At 43.0% G+C, this 19,253-nt stretch overlaps 1 protein-coding gene across 2 annotated transcripts in view; it reads left to right on the top strand.

Annotated features, from left to right (window-relative positions):
• The window catches only part of NAPEPLD (N-acyl phosphatidylethanolamine phospholipase D), a 57,366-nt gene continuing 51,958 nt past the window's right edge, over nt 13,846-19,253 (top strand). Inside the window, exon 1 of one of the 2 annotated variants that reach the window (XM_013963249.2) lies at nt 13,846-14,482. In XM_013963249.2, coding sequence (XP_013818703.2) covers nt 14,277-14,482 — 206 coding nt within the window. In that variant the 5' untranslated portion in view covers nt 13,846-14,276. The other variant, XM_005679103.3, reaches the window with a different exon arrangement.

Here is a 19,253-nt window from a genome sequence, read left to right on the forward strand (position 1 = left end):
CTGGCCTCATGAGCAGGACTCTTGTCCTTGATCCTCCTGGTGGAGGAAGGATTATGAGAGTTGGGAAGTATGACAGGAAGGTCCCAAAGAGGGAGACTTGATAATGGATGGAGCACCAAGACGCAGGCCCACGGGAACATGGCAGGGGTCAGATCTCAAAGCAGAAGCAGGAGGGCAAGAAAGTCGGCAGTGGAGATGGGTGGACATTGCAGTCAGGATTAGCCTGCACACTGGCCCAGAGCTGGGCCACCCTTCATGGAGTAGAGGCTGGAGTGGGTGTGAATGGTATCACGGTGTGGGGGGAGCAGGAATTAAGTGGTCGGGGGACTAGGTGGAACCTGATATTAATAAAAATAGCAACTGCTCGATGAGCACCTACTGTGTGTCAGTCACTGTGCCAGGACTTTGCATGTAGTTTCACTCAAAACACCCCTGTGAGGAAGGTGTAATTATCTCTATTTGATAAATGAGGAAGCTGGGGCTTAGAGGATGAGTAATAGCCCAAGGTCATAGACTTACAAAAAAAGCAATCCAAAATCTGTGTGACTTCTAATCCAGGATCTTTCTACTGCAGGAACACATTTACTCCTCACTGTATCTGAGCACGGGTGACTCCAGTTTTTCTGTTTTGGGGGGTAACATCATACATGCAACCTATGATTTACGTTAAAACAGTAAAATTTCTATTCGTGGGAAAGTCAAGTCAAGCTTGGAGCTGGTAGTCTCAATAACATATATTTGTATTTCCATATTTTAATAAGTGAACTCTGTCCTTACTTTCAGAAAACATAAACATTCCTGGTAGTAGCTTCAGAAATTTTTCTGGCCATTTTGCTAATTCTGAAAACCCTGAAAATAAAGATTAGCTGATAGCCATTGGAACCCTTTTTATACAAAACTAGAGAAGTTTTTAAAAGATTAGACACTGCAAGTTGAAGGAAATTGTCAATAGAAATAGGAATTCTGGCGGGAGTTTGAGGTCACGGGTTTCTGAGAGGACTTTGAGTCCCAGCTCCCTACCCACTCTTCTGTAGCAAAACTAGCAGTATCACTGCCTTCTCCACTAACCAAACAGCACGTAAATGAGAGCTGGCTGCATCTTTGTCTTTTAGAATTCCCAATTCCAGTATCTCAGTTTAAAAATTGAATCACGACCTCACCATGACCATATTTTAGAGTCATTAGAGGAAAGCAAGCAAGGAGGGCTAAGAATAAGCCAGGTAGTAAGATCTTCAGGCACAAACCTGTGGTCCCACAAAACTAGACTTACTGACCCCATGCAGTGAGGGAGAGCATTAAAGAGAGGGAGGAGGAAAGCATTTTGTAAAGCTTAGGTTCCTTCTGAAGGATTCCGAGAAGGGCATAAGGGAAGCAGGCACAGCTCTTGTACTGAATGCTGTTGCTGCTGTGGGCTTAAGAGAAGTAAACCAACTAGGTGGTGGGTACTGCCAGGAATGGAGGGTGGTTTAGCAACTAGGAATCCCCAGTAAGAGATGAGAATAGTAAGATGGGGTGAGGCATCCTTGAAAGGAAAGAAGCAATCATTCAAAGAGGAGGGTTGTGGCATTTTACAGACTGGGGAGAACAATGGTTTCTGTTAACTCTGCAGCTGGCTCTCTGTTCCTCCTCCCCGGCTGATTGACAGCAGGGCTGCTTTTTTTTTTTCTTTTTCAGTTCAAGATGTATTTTTTCATCTTTTAGTTCCAAATAGGATTTTCCTCTTTCAAAAGGGTGGAGGGAGAACAGGGGGAGGAGAGTTGATTGATCCCCTGCTCTTCCAGCTGACCTGCCTGCACTGTGGTCTGGACCTTTCAGACTTTTCTGTTATCACTGATGGCTGGGGCCTTCAGCCTCTCTCTGTGAAGCTATGTTCATATCATAGCCTGGATGAAACATTGAAAAACATGCTTATAAACTTCTAAGTGACAGAAAGATGGAGGGACAGAAATTTCTGGATGAGTAGACTGAGCAACTCAATACATTACGTGCCCTCCAGGCCCAAACACCTTGAGTAAGGTATCTCCAGGCAGTATCTATGAGTTACCATGTTCTGCTCTTTGTTTAAACCAGATCATGCTCCCTACCCCCAACACACACTCCATATTTAAAACTCCTAAGTGGTTCCTAAATGATCTGGCCTCTATCTATTGCTATTGCTATTGCTATTGCTAAGTCACTTCAGTCGTGTCCGACTCTGTGCAGCCTTTCTGACTTTACCTTTTGCGTCTCTTCCCCTTTCTCCCAGTAGTCCAGCTGCATTGGCCTTCTTTCTGCTATTCTTGAACACTAACCTCATTCCAGGACTCAAGCCTTTGCTAGACTTCGCTGGAACGTGTGGTAATATGCTTAGAGATATTGGAAAAAACAAACAAACAGATTTTGGACAAGAGTAACTCCTCATCCTTTAAGTCTCAGCTTAAATTTCATCTTTTCAAAGATACCTTTCCAGTCACTTCTGTCTAATCCCTCCCCCTAGCCCTGTCTCTCTCATTACCTCTTTAAATATATGAACATATATACCAAAAGAGAAACAGGCTCACAGGTATAGAAAATAGGAGTTACCAGTGGGGAGAAAGTTGTGACCAACCTAGATAGCATATTAAAAAGCCAAGACGTTACTTTGCCAACAAAGTTCTGTCTAGTCAAGGCTATGGTTTTTCCATTGGTCATGTATGGATGTGAGGGTTGGACTGTGAAGAAGGCTGAGCACCAAAGAATTGATGCTTTTGAACTGTGGTGTTGGAGAAGACTCTTGAGAGTCCCTTGGACTGCAAGGACATCCAACCAGTCCATTCTGAAGGAGATCAGCCCTGGGATTTCTTTGGAAGGAATGATGCTGAAGCTGAAACTCCAGTACTTTGGCCATCTCATGCGAAAAGTTGACTCACTGGAAGAGACTCTGATGCTGGGAGGGATTGGGGGCAGGAGGAGAAGGGGACGACAGAGGATGAGATGGCTGGATGGCATCACCGACTCGATGGACGTGAGTTTGAGTGAACTCCGGGAGATGGTGATGGACAGGGAGGCCTGGCGTGCTGCAATTCATGGGGTCGCAAAGAGTCGGACACGACTGAGCAACTGAACTGACCTGACCTGAGTGGGGAGAAGGGAGGGGCAAGCTAGGGGTACAGGATTGATACAAACCACCATGTATCAACCAGATGTAACAAGGACATATCTTGCAACACAGAAAATTATAGCCATTATTTGGTTTAATGGAGTATAACCTGTAAAAAATACTGAATCACTGTTGTACACTTGAAACTAATATACTATTATAAATTAACTGTTTTTTTTTTCCCCCTTAGAATTGAAATGGAGAGAAGAACTCTCCAACAGACACAACTCTCCAACTCTCATGGGTCTTGCTTCCATGTCTTATTAGCCTTGTGCCCTCAGAAAAGTTAATTAGCCTCTAAAAATCTCAGCTCCCTCTTCTAAAAAATAAAGAGTAAAATAATTCTCAGTGCCTGAGTTTGTTATGAGGACTAAAAGATTTGTAAAGCATAGGGTCTGGTATGTGGAAAATGTACAATAAGTGATGCCAAAAAATAATAAGCTGAATTTCAAATGTTAAAACGCTAAACCAACACAAAAATATGGAATAATACAGCAGAGGAACATACAGAGATGACTACATCATAAAGGGAAATGCATGATCAGAGACAAACTATAAATTACCATCAGTCTATATATTGTGAAAATATGACATAGGTTTTCTAAAGTGTGGAAATGATAACCTCATTTCTACTTTAAGGAGGTTTTCTGAGTAGACTTGTCATTTTTACTTTGTTTCAAGAAAATGGAAGGCATATCCAGATCACTCAAGGAGCAGGGGCAGGGTATTTCTTATGCCTAAGAAAGAACCCTGAGTGTAGACACTTTCATGAGTGTTACTCAGAATGGTCTGTAAGGACAGAGTTGTTAACCAAGCTACCCCATAAAATTCTAAAGTTGCGGCCTCTGCCTAGCGGCACACAAGGATGCAAAGCTGACAAATCACGCATGGCTGCCTGCCATCCACCTCAGTTAAGAGACCAATCAGCAGACTGCTGTGTGAGGGAGCTCATACTGTTAACTCCACTTAAAAACTGACTTTGAAGCAAGGTCAAGAGAAATGCTAGATTGCATGTACAGTGAGTATCTGAGGACAGCCTTGAATTAAATCGTCACACACATCAACCTCATTTTTCTCTCCAGGGCTCTGGAAGTCTTGCAGAAACATAAATTTCCTGTCCTCTTGTACTTCCCTTCCATCCCCCCCAGTTCCCACTCCTGCCCAGCCCCAAGTAGATTCTTCAGAATTCAGTAAATCATAATCTATTTATTCAGTCCACAGACACAATAGAAGTGTCTGCTGTGTGCCAAGCACAGCAGTAGGTGCTAGAGCTATGAATCAAGCAGAGTATCTGCATACGAGTAGCCCACATCCTGGTTTGGGGAAACAGAAATGGAAACAAACTGTCACACTATAATTTGTTCCCTGCTTTAATAGTTCTCTGACAGCATGAAGGAGTATGTCAAAGCTGTATATTGTCACCCTGCATATTTAACTAAATGCACAGAACATCATGTGAAATGCCGGGCTAGATGAAGCACAAACTGGAATCAAGATTGCCAAGAAAAATATCAAGAACCTCAGGTACGCAGATGACACCACCCTTATGTCAGAAAGTAAAGAACTAAAGAGCTTCTTGATGGAAGTGAAAGAGGAGAGTGAAAAAGCTGGCTTAATGGGGAAACAATAGAAACAGTGACTTTATTTTGGGGGGACTGCAGATGGTGACTGCAGCCATGAAATTAAAAGATGCTTGCTCCTTGGAAGAAAAGCTATGACCAACCTAGACAGCATATTAAAAGCAGAAACATTACTTTGCCAACAAAGGTCCATCTAGTCAAAGATATGGTTTTTCCAGTAGTCATGAATAGATGTGAGAGAAAGCTGAGCACCGAAGAATTGATGCTTTTGAACTGTGGTGTTGGAGAAGACTCTTGAGAGTCCCTTGGACTGCGAGGAGATCCAACCAGTCCCTCCTAAAGGACATCAGTCCTGAATATTCATTGGAAGGACTGATGTTGAGCCTGAAACTCCAATACTTTGGCCACCTGATACAAAGAACTGACTCATTGGAAAAGACCCTGATGCTGGGAAAGATTGAAGGCAGTAGGAGAAGGGGATGACAGAGGATGAGATGGTTGGATGGCATCACTGACTCGATGGATATGAGTTTGAGCAAGCTCCGGGAGTTGGTGCTGTCCATGGGGTCGCAAAGAGTCAGACATGACTGAGCGACTGAAATGAACTGAACTGAACTGACAGCATGAAGGTAGAGTTGGCCGTTCTGCTTTGAGAATGTGGGAAAGCTCCTCAAAGATGGTGATTCTTGATCTGAGTGTTGCGAGATTAGCCTGAGTGCCTAAGGGTGAAGCCAGGGAAGACCCTTCTAAGCAGAAGCATCAGTGTGTACACAAGTGCAGATAAGCGTGTGCTTGACATGCAGGCCCTGGGTGGACAGGGAGGCTGAAAAGGTTGGCTGAAGAGTGGCTGTAACAACAGGAACATGTGGGTGTGAAATTCAAAGTTAAACCATGTTTTGCTTCAGCTCTGAATTTTGGAATTGGAAGGGATCTTAGGGATTATGTAAATTAACCTCATAGAAGCTCAGGGTACTTAATGACTTGTACACAGCAGGACCAGAAGCAATCTGCTGGGAGGAGAAAATATTTTCCCCTTCCCCTCTTAATTCTTTTGGCTAGTTGAATAATAAAAATGACGTAAGACTGATAAACAGATGAAAAAAATTTAATTATGAATGTACTGTGCTTGGCAGCTCAGTCGTGTCTGACTCTTTGCAACCCCATGGACTATATATAGCCAGGCTTCTCTGTCCATGGGGATTCTCCAGGCAAGAGTACTGGAGTGGGTTGCCATTTCTTTCTCCAGGGATCTTCCCAACCTAGGAGTTGAACCTAGGTCTCCCGCATTGCAGGTGGATTCTTTACCATCTGAATCGCAGAGAAGCCCATGATGTACAGGGAATCCAAATAAATACAGGAGATTCCAGAGAGTAAAATGAGGTCATCCTGCACCAAGGAGATGAGAGTAGAAGTCTGGGACTTGAAAAATAAAGAAGTAAATTCATAAGAAGAATGAAGAGAGCAGATGTTTAGTAAATACATATTTGCTGGGACAAACAAACAATGGGACACAGAGGAGAATTTTAACAGGCTTTTCTAGGTTCCTTCCCGTCTACCACACCTAGTTCATATCATACTAGAGATCAGCGATCCCCAAACTTTTCGGCACCAGGGATCCGTTTTGTGCAAGACAACTTTTCCTCAGACTGGTAAAGGGTGGGGTGGTTTGGGGATGATTCAAGCGTATTACATTTATTGTGCACTTTAAGGCTGCTGCTGATTTCAAAGGAGGTACTGGTTCTTAGCTCAGAGGTTGGGGATGCCTGCTATAGATAACTCTGGGGATAGTTCTTTTTTTTTTTCTGGAATAGGCCCTCTGTCTAAATTCTTTTAGGCAGGTAAAGTGAGAGTTGATAAGAAAAACTTCCCGAGCCTTGCGTTTCTTCCTCATGTCAAGAGACACATTTTAGGTTGGTCAATTCTGCTTCCTTACCGATCTCTCCCACACAAGGGCTGCTCCTTTCTCTGAATCCTGCAACCATGACTCCTGGCATCAACCTGGAATACTGGTCCTACAAAGCCTGGAAATTGGGTCTCTCAGAGCTCAACTTGGAAGTGAAAGTATAGAGTTTAGACATGTGTGTCCATTCATTAACTATGCTAATTGACAAATATTTTATATACATTGTTATCACACTTCAAAGACTGTTTAAAGGAGAATATATTGGTTTCCCACTGCTACTGTAACAAAGTACCATAAATTTGGTGGTTTATACATGTTTATGTAGTTTCTTAAAGTTCTGAAGCCAAAAGCCATAGTCGTTCTCACTGGGCTAAAGTCATGGTGTCGGCAAGGCTGGTTTCTTCCAGAGGCTGCCCACCTCCCTTGGCTGTGGCTGCAGCACACGGGTCCCTGCTGCTGGCACCACACGGCCTGCTTCTCTTTGACCTGCTTGCTGCCTCCTTCTAAGGTCCCTTGTGATTACATGTAGGGTCCACGTGGATAATCCAGGCTGATCTCCTAGTCCTAAGATCCTTAATCACATGTGTAAATCTCTTTTGCCACATAAGGTAATATTCACAGGCTCTGGGGCTTAGGGGGTGAATATTTTCAGGGGGAGAGAGGATTCTTTAGTGTAACACAGGGAGCCATATTCTTTGTTCTTGAATTGGAAGCAGTTGACACACAGCTGTTGTTGGCTGGGGACTTGGGAATTTAGGGAGGAGGACTGGGACAAGTAACCCTCACTAGTCCTCAATCTGTGAAAAATCAGATAACCTGAGGTGTTTGTTGGGAAGAAGGCAAGAAATCTTTTCTCTCTCTGCCATAATAAATGTCATCCAAGTTGAATTAACATTGTATTGTTTCTTTGGGCAGCAAACTGAATGTAAAAAGTTGTTACATTAATCCAACAAGTCAACAGGGAAGTGTCTATTTTAAGGTCCAACCATCATAAGATAAAATGTTTAGTTAGCTAGAGTGAAGAGGATAAATAAGATTTAATGTCTTCAACATTAGCAGTCAGTTTTTGCTGTTTAGAGTTTGAAAAGTGTCTGATTCTTTGTTCTAAATTCCAATCTTTGGTTTTAACTGTGTAATTCAGCTGCATGGAAACCCAAAATAATGTTAGCAGAAAAGCATGAGAACAAAGAAGGCTGATTTTTTCACAGGCAGTGTGCCCAGATGAAGACTTCCCTCACATCATATTCTTTCAACCACTTAGGTGTAGGAGGAGTCCTCTCTCATTGGAGAAAGTCAAAGTGGGTCTTCCCATATTCTTCTGGTTATTTTGTCAGTGGATTCAACCTGACAAGCTAATAACATAAGGATTAAACATTGAGGTGTTTTAAGTTAAAACTTATGTTTTAAAAGTTAAATGAAAAATAAAATCAAATAGAAAAGTCTAAAAAACCCCTTGAAGTCTAATAGTTTTTTTAATCACAAAATACATATGTATTGGTGACTTTAAGTTTCCTCTTTCACCGTTGATGGTTGTTTTTTTTAATATATATATCTAAAGTTTCATGATTAAAAAATAGCCTAACACAGAAGTCAGCAAACTTTTTTGGTAAAAGGTTAGATATTTTGGGCTTTGTGGGTCATGTCTCTGTTGCAACTACCCACTTCTGCCCTTGTATTGCAAAAGTAGTCAGATGATATATAAATGAATTAATATGACTTTATATAAATAAAACTTTTATGGACACTGAAATTTGATTTTTACAGAATTTTCAGGTATCACAAAATATTATTTTTTGAATTTCCTCTCAATCATGCATGTAAAACTGTAAAAAAAAAATCATTCTTAGCTCACAGGCCATACAAAAACTATAAAACTGAAGAAAAGGATGACATTGGACTGGCAGTGATTTCTTAGATATGACATTAAAAGCACAGGTAATAAAAGCAAGAATAGACAAATGGGACTATACCAAACTTAAACTTTTGTGCATGGACACAATTTTTGTGCAGGACACAATTAATAAAGTGAAAAGAACCTATGGAATAGAAGAAAATATTTGCAAATCATATTTCTGATAAGTGGTTAATATCCAGAATATATAAAGAATTCTACAACTCAACAACAGAAATCACTCAATTTAAAAATGGGCAAAGGAGTTCAATGGAAATTTCTCCAAGATGGTATATATTAATAAACGGCCAACAAGTATACAAAAAGATGTTCAACATCCCTAATCACCAGAGAAATGCAAATCAAAATCACAACAAAATATCACCTCATACCCTATTATCCATAAAACATGGCTACTATCAATAAAACAGAAATGACAAGTGATGAAGATATGGAGATATTGAAACACTTGTGCACTATTGGTGGAACTGTGAAATGATGTAGTCACTATGGAAAGGATAAAAAAATTAATAAACCTCAATTAAAAAGAGTTGGGAGACCAGAAGGGGAAGCTGTCACACTGTATGATGATAGCAGAGCCCAGTGGAAAGGAGAAAGACTCTTCTTTCCCGGCAAGGATTTAGCCAATGGAAAGTCATGAACTGAGCCCTCCCAAGTCCCTTTCCGCCTCCATGAAAGGATGCCCCTCCCATTGCTGTCTTGGGACTTGCACATGGCTCACCATGGTTGCAGACCTTGGCTTGCAATTCTCTGCTGACCCCAAATAAACCCATCTTTTCTGGAGAAATATCTGACAATCTTATCTGTAGGAGCAGCCCAAATGTCCATTGATGGATGAATGGATAAATAAAATATGGCAAATACATACAATGGGATACTATTCAGCCTAGAAAAGGAGGAAAATCTTGTCACATGCTATAACATAGATGAACCTTGAGAAAATCACACTAAGAAAAGTAAGGCATGGGACTTCCCTGGAGGTCCAGTGTTGAGACTTAGCCTTCCAGTGGAGGGGTTGGGGATTCAATATCCCACGTGCCTCATGGCCAAAAAACCAAAACATAAAACAAGTAATATTGTAACAAATTCAATAAAGACTTTAAAAAAAAGGCAGTCATAAAGAGACAAATATTGGATAATTCCATTTGTTTATGTGTTGCTGAAGGGAGCAAAGGATGATTCCATTTGGATGAGGTTTTTGAATAGTCAAATCCACCTAAACAGAAAATAGAATGGTGGTTACCAAGGCCTGGGAGTTGGGAGGGAAAGAGTATTGTTTAATGAGTATAGAATTTTAGATTTGCACAATGAAAACATCCTAGAGATCTGTTGGCCATCAATGTGAACATACGTAACACTACTGAACAGTACCTTTAAAAATTTCCACCTTAACCATTTTAGTTATGTGTTTTTTTTTACCACAATACAAGAAATGAAAAAGTATTACTATAATGTAAAATTTGAGGATTTTATATTCTGAGAACTAGTTTGAATCAGAACCAAAACAAACTAGGGGGCAGGTTAGACCTGGTCTTCAGGTCAACTTTGGTTGATCATTGGCCTAATGTAATCCAACTTAAACCCTGTAATCAGCATGCAGTCTTCACATATTTAACCCACCCCCCACAATCTTTTTTATTAGAGTCACTGAATGTTACAATCGTAAGTAGCCATAGAGACTTGGTCATTTTGGAGGGTAGGAGTGGGGGCCTGGTGATGTGAGATGGGTATTTTCCAAGGTCAAAGAGGTAGTTAATGGCAGATTTAGACGTTAGCTGCCTCATTGATATTTGGAGTTTTCTATAACAAAGGTCCGTCTAGTCAAGGCTATGGGTTTTCCACTAGTCATGTATGGATGTGAGAGTTGGACTGTGAGGAAAGCTGAGAGCCAAAGAATTGACGCTTTTGAACTGTGGTATTGGAGAAGACTCTTGAGAGTCCCTTGGACTGCAAGGAGGTCTAACCAGTCCATTCTAAAGATCAGTCCTGGGTGTTCTTTGGAAGGAATGATGCTAAAGCTGAAACTCCGGTACTTTGGCCACCTCATGTGAAGAGTTGACTCATTGCAAAAAATTCTGATGCTGGGAGGGATTGGGGGCAGGAGGAGAAGGGGACAACAGAGGATGAGATGGCTGGATGGCATCACCGACTTGATGGACGTGAGTTTGAGTGAACTCCAGGAGTTGGTGATGGACAGGGAGGCCTGGCGTGCTGCGATTCATGGGGTCGCAAAGAGTCGGACACGACTGAGCGACTGAACTGAACTGATAGATTCTTAAGGTTCATGCAAACAATTTTTGATTTAACTGGAGGTGAATGTAGTAGTTAATTCCACAGGTGCTGCTATAAATACACATTGAATTAAATTCCCCTAGTAAGTAGTCGGACACGACTGAGTGACTTCACTTTCACTTTTCACTTTCATGCATTGGAGAAGGAAATGGCACCCCACTCCAGTGTTCTTGCATGGAGAATCCCAGGGACGGGGGAGCCTGGTGGGCTGCCGTCTATGGGGTTGCACAGAGTTGGACACGACTGAAGCGACTTAGCAGCAGCAGTAAGTAGTCACGGAGAAGGCAATGGCACCCCACTTCAGTACCCTTGCCTGGAAAATCCAATGGATGGAGGAGCCTGGTGGGCTGCAGTCCGTGGGGTCACTAAGTCGAACACGACTGAGTGACTTCACTTTCACTTTTCACTTTCATGCATTGGAGAAGGCAATGGCAACCCACTCCAGTGTTCTTGCCTGGAGAATCCCAGGGACGGGGGAGCCTGGTGGGCTGCCATTTATGGGGTCACACAGAGTCGGACATGACTGAAGCAACTTAGCAGCAGCAGCAGCAGCAGCAGCAGCAGCAGCAGTGAGTAGTCACGTGGTGCTCTAGTCCTCTGTGCCTTTAGGCTTGGAGTTGGGAAAAGAAAGGACAATACTAATTGCAGAACTCACTTTACAGATGAGCTATTGTGCTAAAATTGGTTTATATGTGGTTTTACAGAAGTTATTTAAGTAGAGCTTAAGATTTTGTGAAGTATTTGAAATAAGCTCATTTAATACTAGTCTCCAGAAACATTACCTTGGCCCACCTAACGACTTAAGGGAGCTGTGTAAATTTGCTCCTCTTCTTTATAGCATTAATTAACATTTAAAAAAGAAGTAATGTTTTTAAAAAATTCAACAGTAAATTTTAAAGATCTTATAGGCTTTATTCAATGATTCATGAATTTGGCAGCATCCCATCTCATAGATAGAAGCTCCAAGGCATTGTACAAAATTAAAGAACTTTACAGGCAGAAGGGAGTGGGACTAGCAGAAAGTGAATTGGTTGCGACAAGGTCACTTTCCTTTAGGGGATGATGTGGGTCTGGGTGTGTCGTGCCATGACATAGATATATCAAGCTGATTCTCTCACTAGTGCTGACCAGGTGATTCCTTGATTGACTGGTTTAAGATTCCAATTCCGGGAGAGGCTGACATTATTAGTCTCCTTTGGTGATGTGGAGCTAAGCATTAAGTGACTCCATTTTAGGCCTGTTGTCTTATTTTTAACAGTGACAGCTTAAAAGACAAACCATTATATGCCAAATGCCTGACTTTCTAGGGGTCACCAAAGAGCGAAGGACATATAAAACCCAATTCAGCAGGCCAGGATCTAAAATTAAACCATGAGTGAAATGCAAGAGGCACAGCGTTCATTCTGCTCTGTACTGTGAAGCAGGACAAGGTAGGTTTTGCCTGGAGTGATAAAAATTGGTATACTAAACAGCTGTTCATTGTCAAAAAAAATGAAGCTTTAGAAGTGTAGAGGAAGCACACTGACTGAAGCCGCCCACCCTGGCCAGGCACCAGAGTAGCTATTTGCATGAGTTGTTTTACAACAGGAGGTCCTGGTAAGGAACAGGGAACTAATAAGCCACCACCAACCAGAAGGGTTCGCGAGAGGTCAAAAGGAGACACCATATGTCTGGCCACCTCCCAGAATCCTTCTGTCTGGCATCCATGTTGGCTGAACAAGGCATGCACCACCAGGAAGGACTCTGAGTCAGAATGATTGGCTAAAGACAACCCGTAAATTAATCCCATCACCATAAAACCCGAAAGCAGAGCAGTTCTCCTGGGTTCCCTTACCTTGTTGCTCTCTGCTCGGGTGCCTTCTTCCAATAAAGTTTCTTGCTTCGTCAGCACGTCTCCTCCGACAATTCTTTTCTGAGTGTTAGACAAGAGCCTGCTCTTGGGGCCCTGGGGGCCACCCCCCTTTCTACAATAGAAGTAGAGTAGAAATGGCAACACAATCCATAAAGTTTATGTGATATTCCAGAGTTTAGAAAGCATAAACATTAATGCAGTGCATGAGCCTAGGCAATATCTTAGTTTAGGGGGAAAAAAGGCTTAAAAGACCTTGGGACAATCACATAACTTGAAAATGGACTGGATGTTAAATACCATCAGGGAATTGTCTTAGATGTGGTACTGGTATTGTGATTCTGAGGCGAATGTTCTTATTTTTTTAGAAGACACAGGCTGAAGTATTTAGGGGGGATTGATTTTGATACCTGCAATTTATTCAAACAGTATAACAAAAAGCCATCTCTATTTTCTGTCTATTTGAAAATCATCATAAAGAATTGGGGTGAGGGGAGCAGGGGGCATTTTTCAAAAGTTCCTTAGCTAAGGGCACTGTGAAGACCTCCTGAGCTATCAGTAGCTTCAATTTATAGTTTGGTTTTGTAGCGCTGTTTCTTTTCCCTGCTGCAGCGAGGAACAACACTGTGACCTAGGAACAAGCAGCTCTTAATCACCCTTAAGTCAGTAAGATTCAGCTGTAAGCTCCCCGAGGGGGTAAAAGTCCACACCTGATATAATCTGCTTTACATTCCTACGCTATTACACTTGGCACGTTCACCTTCAAATTGCAAAGGAATTTGTTTTGCATTTCCCCGCAGTTGTATCTGCATTTGGAGGCCCAGGCAGAAGGCATTTCTTTCTGTCCCGTGAACACCCAAACACTTTAAAAAACAATGAATTGCATCCTGCAACTCAAAAATGAAAACCTGGGAAAAAGCTTAGAATCCTAATCTGGTGGTATTTGGTCATCACCGTAAGTATCTTGCTACCCAAGCTTCCCTGGTGGCTCAGACAAAGCGTCTGCCTGCAATGCGGCAGACCCGCGTTCGATTCCTGGGTCGGGAAGATCCCCTGGAGAAGGAAATGGCAATTCACTCCAGCATTCTTGCCTGGAAAATCCCATGGACGGAGGCGCCTGATAGGCTACAGTCCATGGGGTCGCAAAGAGTAGGACACGACTGAGCGACTTCACTTTCACTTTCACCGGCCTACTAGGATAGCGCAGGCTAAGAACCGCCACCACGATTCCATTTAATTTTAGCAATTAGGGCGGCTGATCCGAGAGCTGTTCAAGCTATCTGCAAGTTAGCGTCTGGTCTAGGACAGGATAGCCCGCAGGGCTAGTCAGAAGGGCTTGTGCGGAGGAGGAGTGGGGCAAGGACAGGGACCGGGCCGGGAGGGGCGTAGCATGCCGCGGCACCTCCTTTACCAACAACACGGCCTCGCTGCCGGGGTCCGGCCATCTTGGTAAAGGCCAGAGCAGCGGCCAGCCCGGGGCTGCCAGGGTCGCTGGCGGGGCTGCCAGATTCGAAGGTCACAATGAGTGAGTGATCGGGCGACGTGGAGTGGAACCTAGCTCGGCCAGGGCCCCGCGCGGGCTCGGGCCGCCGGGTGGGCTGCGGCGCCTGCTCGGCCCTGGGATGGTGAGGCGGCGAGCGCTGAGGCGCTGCCTGCAGCTGCTGGCGCCCGCGGCGGAGCCGGCGCGGCGGGGCCGGGGGCGGAGGAACTCGGGCGCCGGCCTCCGTCGCCCCTCCCGCTGCGCTGGGGCGCTGTGGCCGGTAGCCGAAGAGCAGCAGCAGCAGCAGCAGAGGCGGCGGCGCGCACGCCTGCCCGCCCGGCGCACCTGGTGAGTCCCTCCCCCGGCCCCGCTCAGTTGCACCGCGCGATTCGGCTCGCTTCCTCTCGGTCTCTGGGAGGAGCGATCCTCACGCCCCGGCCTGGGGCTGCTTGGCTTTTCGGCGGAGTAGAGCGGGCTGTGGGTGGATTCGGGCTCCCGAGCCCTGCCTCATCTCGGAGATGCTGCACTTGTGAATGGTAGGGCTTCGTTTGAATTTGTGCGGAGCTCGCATCTCTGCGCTGCGTGTTTGAAGAGCCACATAGTTGTTTTTTTTTTTCCCCTCGCGTTTGGGAGAGTAGCCGTGTCTGGGATTTATTATATATAGGTCCAAGCTTCTCTGCAGTTCACGAGGTAGCTTCACCGACTGGAATATATGTGGGTGTCTTTTGGTGATGTGTAAATGAGTGGTTAGACGACTTCCTTAGAACAATTTATTTCGGCTTCACCTATAGTACTTATTTCTAAAAATTCGTTCCGACAGGTTTCTCCCCATTTATTTTGAAAGTTAACCACGGAAAGGAAACGAAGAGCTAAAGTTTGGAGCAAGGTGCGGCGAGGTGGTAGAAGACGGTGCCTTCTTTTTTGTTGTTTTCGTTTTTTTGACCGTGCTTTCTTGTCTTCTGTTCTGTGGTTTGTTTCTCAAGTTGAGTGTTACTGCAGGCATTTCAAAACAGGTGTGCAGATAGTCTTCCCCCCCTCCTTTGACTAGAACTCTCTATAATGAGATCAGTACGTTTCTACAGGCTTCTGAGTCTAATGCATCATATCTCTGTTGTACCTGGAAAACTCTAATATGAGAAAAGTTAACCTTTAAAACGTCACTTGATTTTTGGTTTTTCCTTTACTGCAGTTGTTCTGTATATGTTATAATATGACTCACCTGGTTTACTTTGGCTAATTAACATCAAGTGTTTGCTAGTTGATAATTCTGGTTAATGTATTGAGAAAGTGATTCCTGAAATACAGCTCTCTGAAAATTAAGAAATAATTTCCGTCTTTGTTAAGAATGAATATCTAGCAGTTCCATTTCTATTTTCGGTTTCATTGGTTTTGATTTAGCCTCAGACATCCATATTGTTTAGGAAGAAGTTATGTAATGTTTAAAAAGAGAAGATTACCAGTTTCCCACAGTAGTCTGATTTTGTTGGAAGAAAATTTCAGTCTGTTAGAGAAGAAATTCAGGTCTTGTTTAAAATTTAAAAGCGATACTGACTTCAAAATGTTTTAAGTTAAGTGAAAATATAGTCACAATTTTCAGATTTTATTTAATTACATTCTGCAGGTCTTCCTGCTGCAAGAATTTTGTAGTCTCAAAAAGACGGTAATACTTAGTGTATTTCTCATACTCTTATTTTCATTCAGCGTCTCACATTTCATATTGAAAAATTTAATTATGAAATTAATTCAGTTATAACTATATGAAGGACGTTTTAATATAAGCATTCCTTCGTAGGGTTTGGGATTTAGTTATACTTTCTATGATAGAGTCATCTTGTATGAAAAGGGTGTTATGTTAATTTTGAGTATTAGTGAACTTGGGAAATTGGGGTGATTTTTAAGAACATTTTTGTCTGTGTTTGAAAAAGTATTGCTTGTCTTTAATTTGTTGTTTCATTCTGCTTTTTCTTTGTAGTGGTAGACAGCTGTAATTATAGTGAGTTTTTCCATTCCATTCTATTCTTTTTTTCTTTGTAAATTAGAATATGCCTGTAGGTGGTTTGTGTTGATGTAGGCACTTTAGATTGAAATGCATACAGGTAAGAAATGTTTTCATTGAAGTATTACTGGGGAAATGAACTGTGCCCATAATTAATGCGCACACCATTTAGCCTGAAGGCCTGAGAGCATGCATAAAACTGGTATTTAAAGAATCACCCATGTGATTTCCAGTCTAAGATAGTGTACTACTCTAGATGCTAGAATACTGAAGACTTCTACCTTTCTATATTTATAGTGCCTTCCTTGACTTGTCTTTTGAATTTAATAACCATTGATTGTGTATTTAAATATTTTAATTAACAGACTTTGTGACAGATTACGCAAGAACTTATACATCTCAGGGGCAGTATTGTTACGTCAGAGAATACAGTCTTTGCCAACTGAGTTGTTTAAATAATGTATTGTTGCAGAAACCAGAAATCGAGAAATCAAGCACCATACTCGGAGAGTTGGAGAACTCAGGTTTATTACCCTGGCAGGTCCAGAGGAGTTAACACTCCGAGCTCTGAGCCCTGAACAAAGGGGTTACAGAGTTTTTATAGACAGACTATAGTGGGCAACACTAGCTGCTAACAGGCTGGTTTAAACTAAGGGGTTTTGCGCGCACAGGAACAGCAGTCAAGATGGGGAGGGGGATGCCTGACCTTTACATGGACAGGTGTGATTAAGTAGGTTTCCAGGGGCTGTGCAGTTGTAAAAAGCAGGACAAGGGTGAGTGAGATAAGCTCCAGTTCCTAGTATTCCCCACTTTCTGAGACTGTGTGACCTACATGATCCAGACTTTGCAAGGAGCAAGCTGAGTTACAGAGGCAGAAGGAGCAAGAGATTATGTAAAATTTTAACTTTTCCTCTCATTCTCCCCTCTTGATGCTTCTATCATTCATTGTAGAAAGCATCATCTCATGTTTTGGTAGGACATTCAGAGCTCGCCATTGTTTAGGGGGCTGTATTGTGCTATTATCATGTAAATTTATGGATTCAATCCGAGAGGTTATGATCCTGGTAATTGTATTGAGGATACAAGGGCCAAACAAGAGCACCGCAAAGAGCATGAAGAGAGGACCTGTTCAAGGGAGAAGCCACGACCCCCAGCTCCAGATATTGTTTCAGTTACCCCAGGAATTAGCTAGTTTCTCCTTTCTATGATTCATTCCCTTAGCTGTTGGCCCATGTCTCTATTTCTGATTGGTTACATGCTGCTTTTAGCAGCGTTTTTCATTCAAGAAGAGGCAGATTCCTCCCTTTTTGGCTGTCAGCAGGCCTAGCTCTCTCCTACTTTGTAAAACCACCTCAGCCAGGAAGTCTAGTTGGTCCTGTAATGAAGAGAACAGCAATAATACCAATTAGTGTTAGAGGCCAGGTTTGACAGTGAAAATCCATCGATGTTTTGATAGCTGGAGCCTAAAGCTTCGGCTGTGTGTTGACCAGCCAGCTGCTGGAGTGTGACTGGAGCAAGACTGAAGAATCCTCAGGCTTCTGCCGTGTGTTGACTAGTCAGCTTCTGGAGTGACTGGAGCAGGCCTCAGCGTCCTTCATGGGTAAGGGCTGTTGTCTTTGGAACCAGACCTTGAGGAGGTTTTGGGGGGTCCTGAACTGCTTTCCAGGTGTCTTCATCACAGGAAGTCGCTGCCTTCTTGACTCTGGTGTGGTGGATCCAAGGAATGACACCTATAACTTTAACAGCAGTAGGGGTTGCCAGGACGGCGTGTGAGGGCCTGTCCAAACTGGCTGAAGTGGTTCCTTTATCCAGTCTTTAACCCATACCTCATCTCCTGCTGATAGGGATGAACCCAATTGCCCAAAGGAATGGGTGTCCTTTCTAAGGTTTCTCAGGCAATTTGGTGGAAGACTTTTTTCCTAGGGCCTGGAGGTGTTGGGACATCTCCAGGTCAGCTAGTTGTTGGTGGTCTCCCTTGAGCTTTTCTATCACTGAGGGTGGTCTCCCGTATAAGATCTCAAAGGGAGAATAGGACCTCGGGGTGCATTTACGGAGGGAGATGAGAGTCCACAGAATGATAAGGCAGCTTGTTCTATCATTGTCTGGATGTTGGCCGGAGGATATTCTTGTACTACTTCTTGGAGAAACAAACCTAACAAGAAAGTTAAAGATACATGGGCAAAAGATTAATAGAAATAGGAAAGCTGCTGGGGGGCTAGCCAGGAGAACCAGGTCCAGACATTGGTTTGTAATGTTAGTGTCTGTCTAGGTGTGAGAAGATGCAAGAATTTGGACTCATAAAAATCTGTACCTGAAAACATCTGACTATCTGAAAGCCTGGTTTTCTGGGGTTTTCCCGGAGCACAGAGTGCCTTATTTTTTGTCTCCACCCTGAACTCCTTTGAAGGGGGGTATTGTAGAGGCAGCTGGCAAGGGCCAACTTCCAGTCAGCAGTGCCCTTTCATAGCCACATATTTGACCGTGTTTTGGGGCATTTCGTGGTCATTGTGTCCCACGGTGCTGGGAAGTCTCATTCCCAGATCTAACAAAGATTCCGTTGACAGGCCACTCAATGTGTTGTCACTAGACCAGGCCTGGTAAGTAGCAAAAGTCTCTGGACCATACCTGTCTTACTAGCCTCTTGATCCAGGAAAATGTTTCCTCTTGTTGCTATTTCCCGTATCTAGAGTTACATTATTACAATTATTGATCTCACATGGAACTGCATACCAGCATTTTATCACAGGCTCAGTCACACATTTGGTAATGTAAGAAATAATCTTCTGAAGCAAGCTACATAGAAAATAATATGGCTAGCAGTTATTAGTAAGAGTACAAGCAAGAATTTAAGTCAAGAACTTTCACTGGGTATACCCTGGTAAGACTCCAGGTCATCTGACTCAGTTAAATGATTATAGCCAAGTGTTATCTCCTGGTTGTACATCATGGAGCATCTGACCTTTATCCAAAGACTGGTTACTGAGATAAACTTTAGAAACAATCTTAGAGTGTCCTTTTTAATAATGTAATTAAACCTTTTAGCAACATAACAAGGAACTATCTCAGAAGTGAGTCTTAGTAAGCACAGACCTTAATTAACAAAACTAGAATATTCAGTGAAAC

The sequence above is a fragment of the Capra hircus genome, chromosome 4, assembly GCF_001704415.2.
Source record: "Capra hircus breed San Clemente chromosome 4, ASM170441v1, whole genome shotgun sequence".
Lineage (NCBI taxonomy): Eukaryota > Metazoa > Chordata > Mammalia > Artiodactyla > Bovidae > Capra > Capra hircus.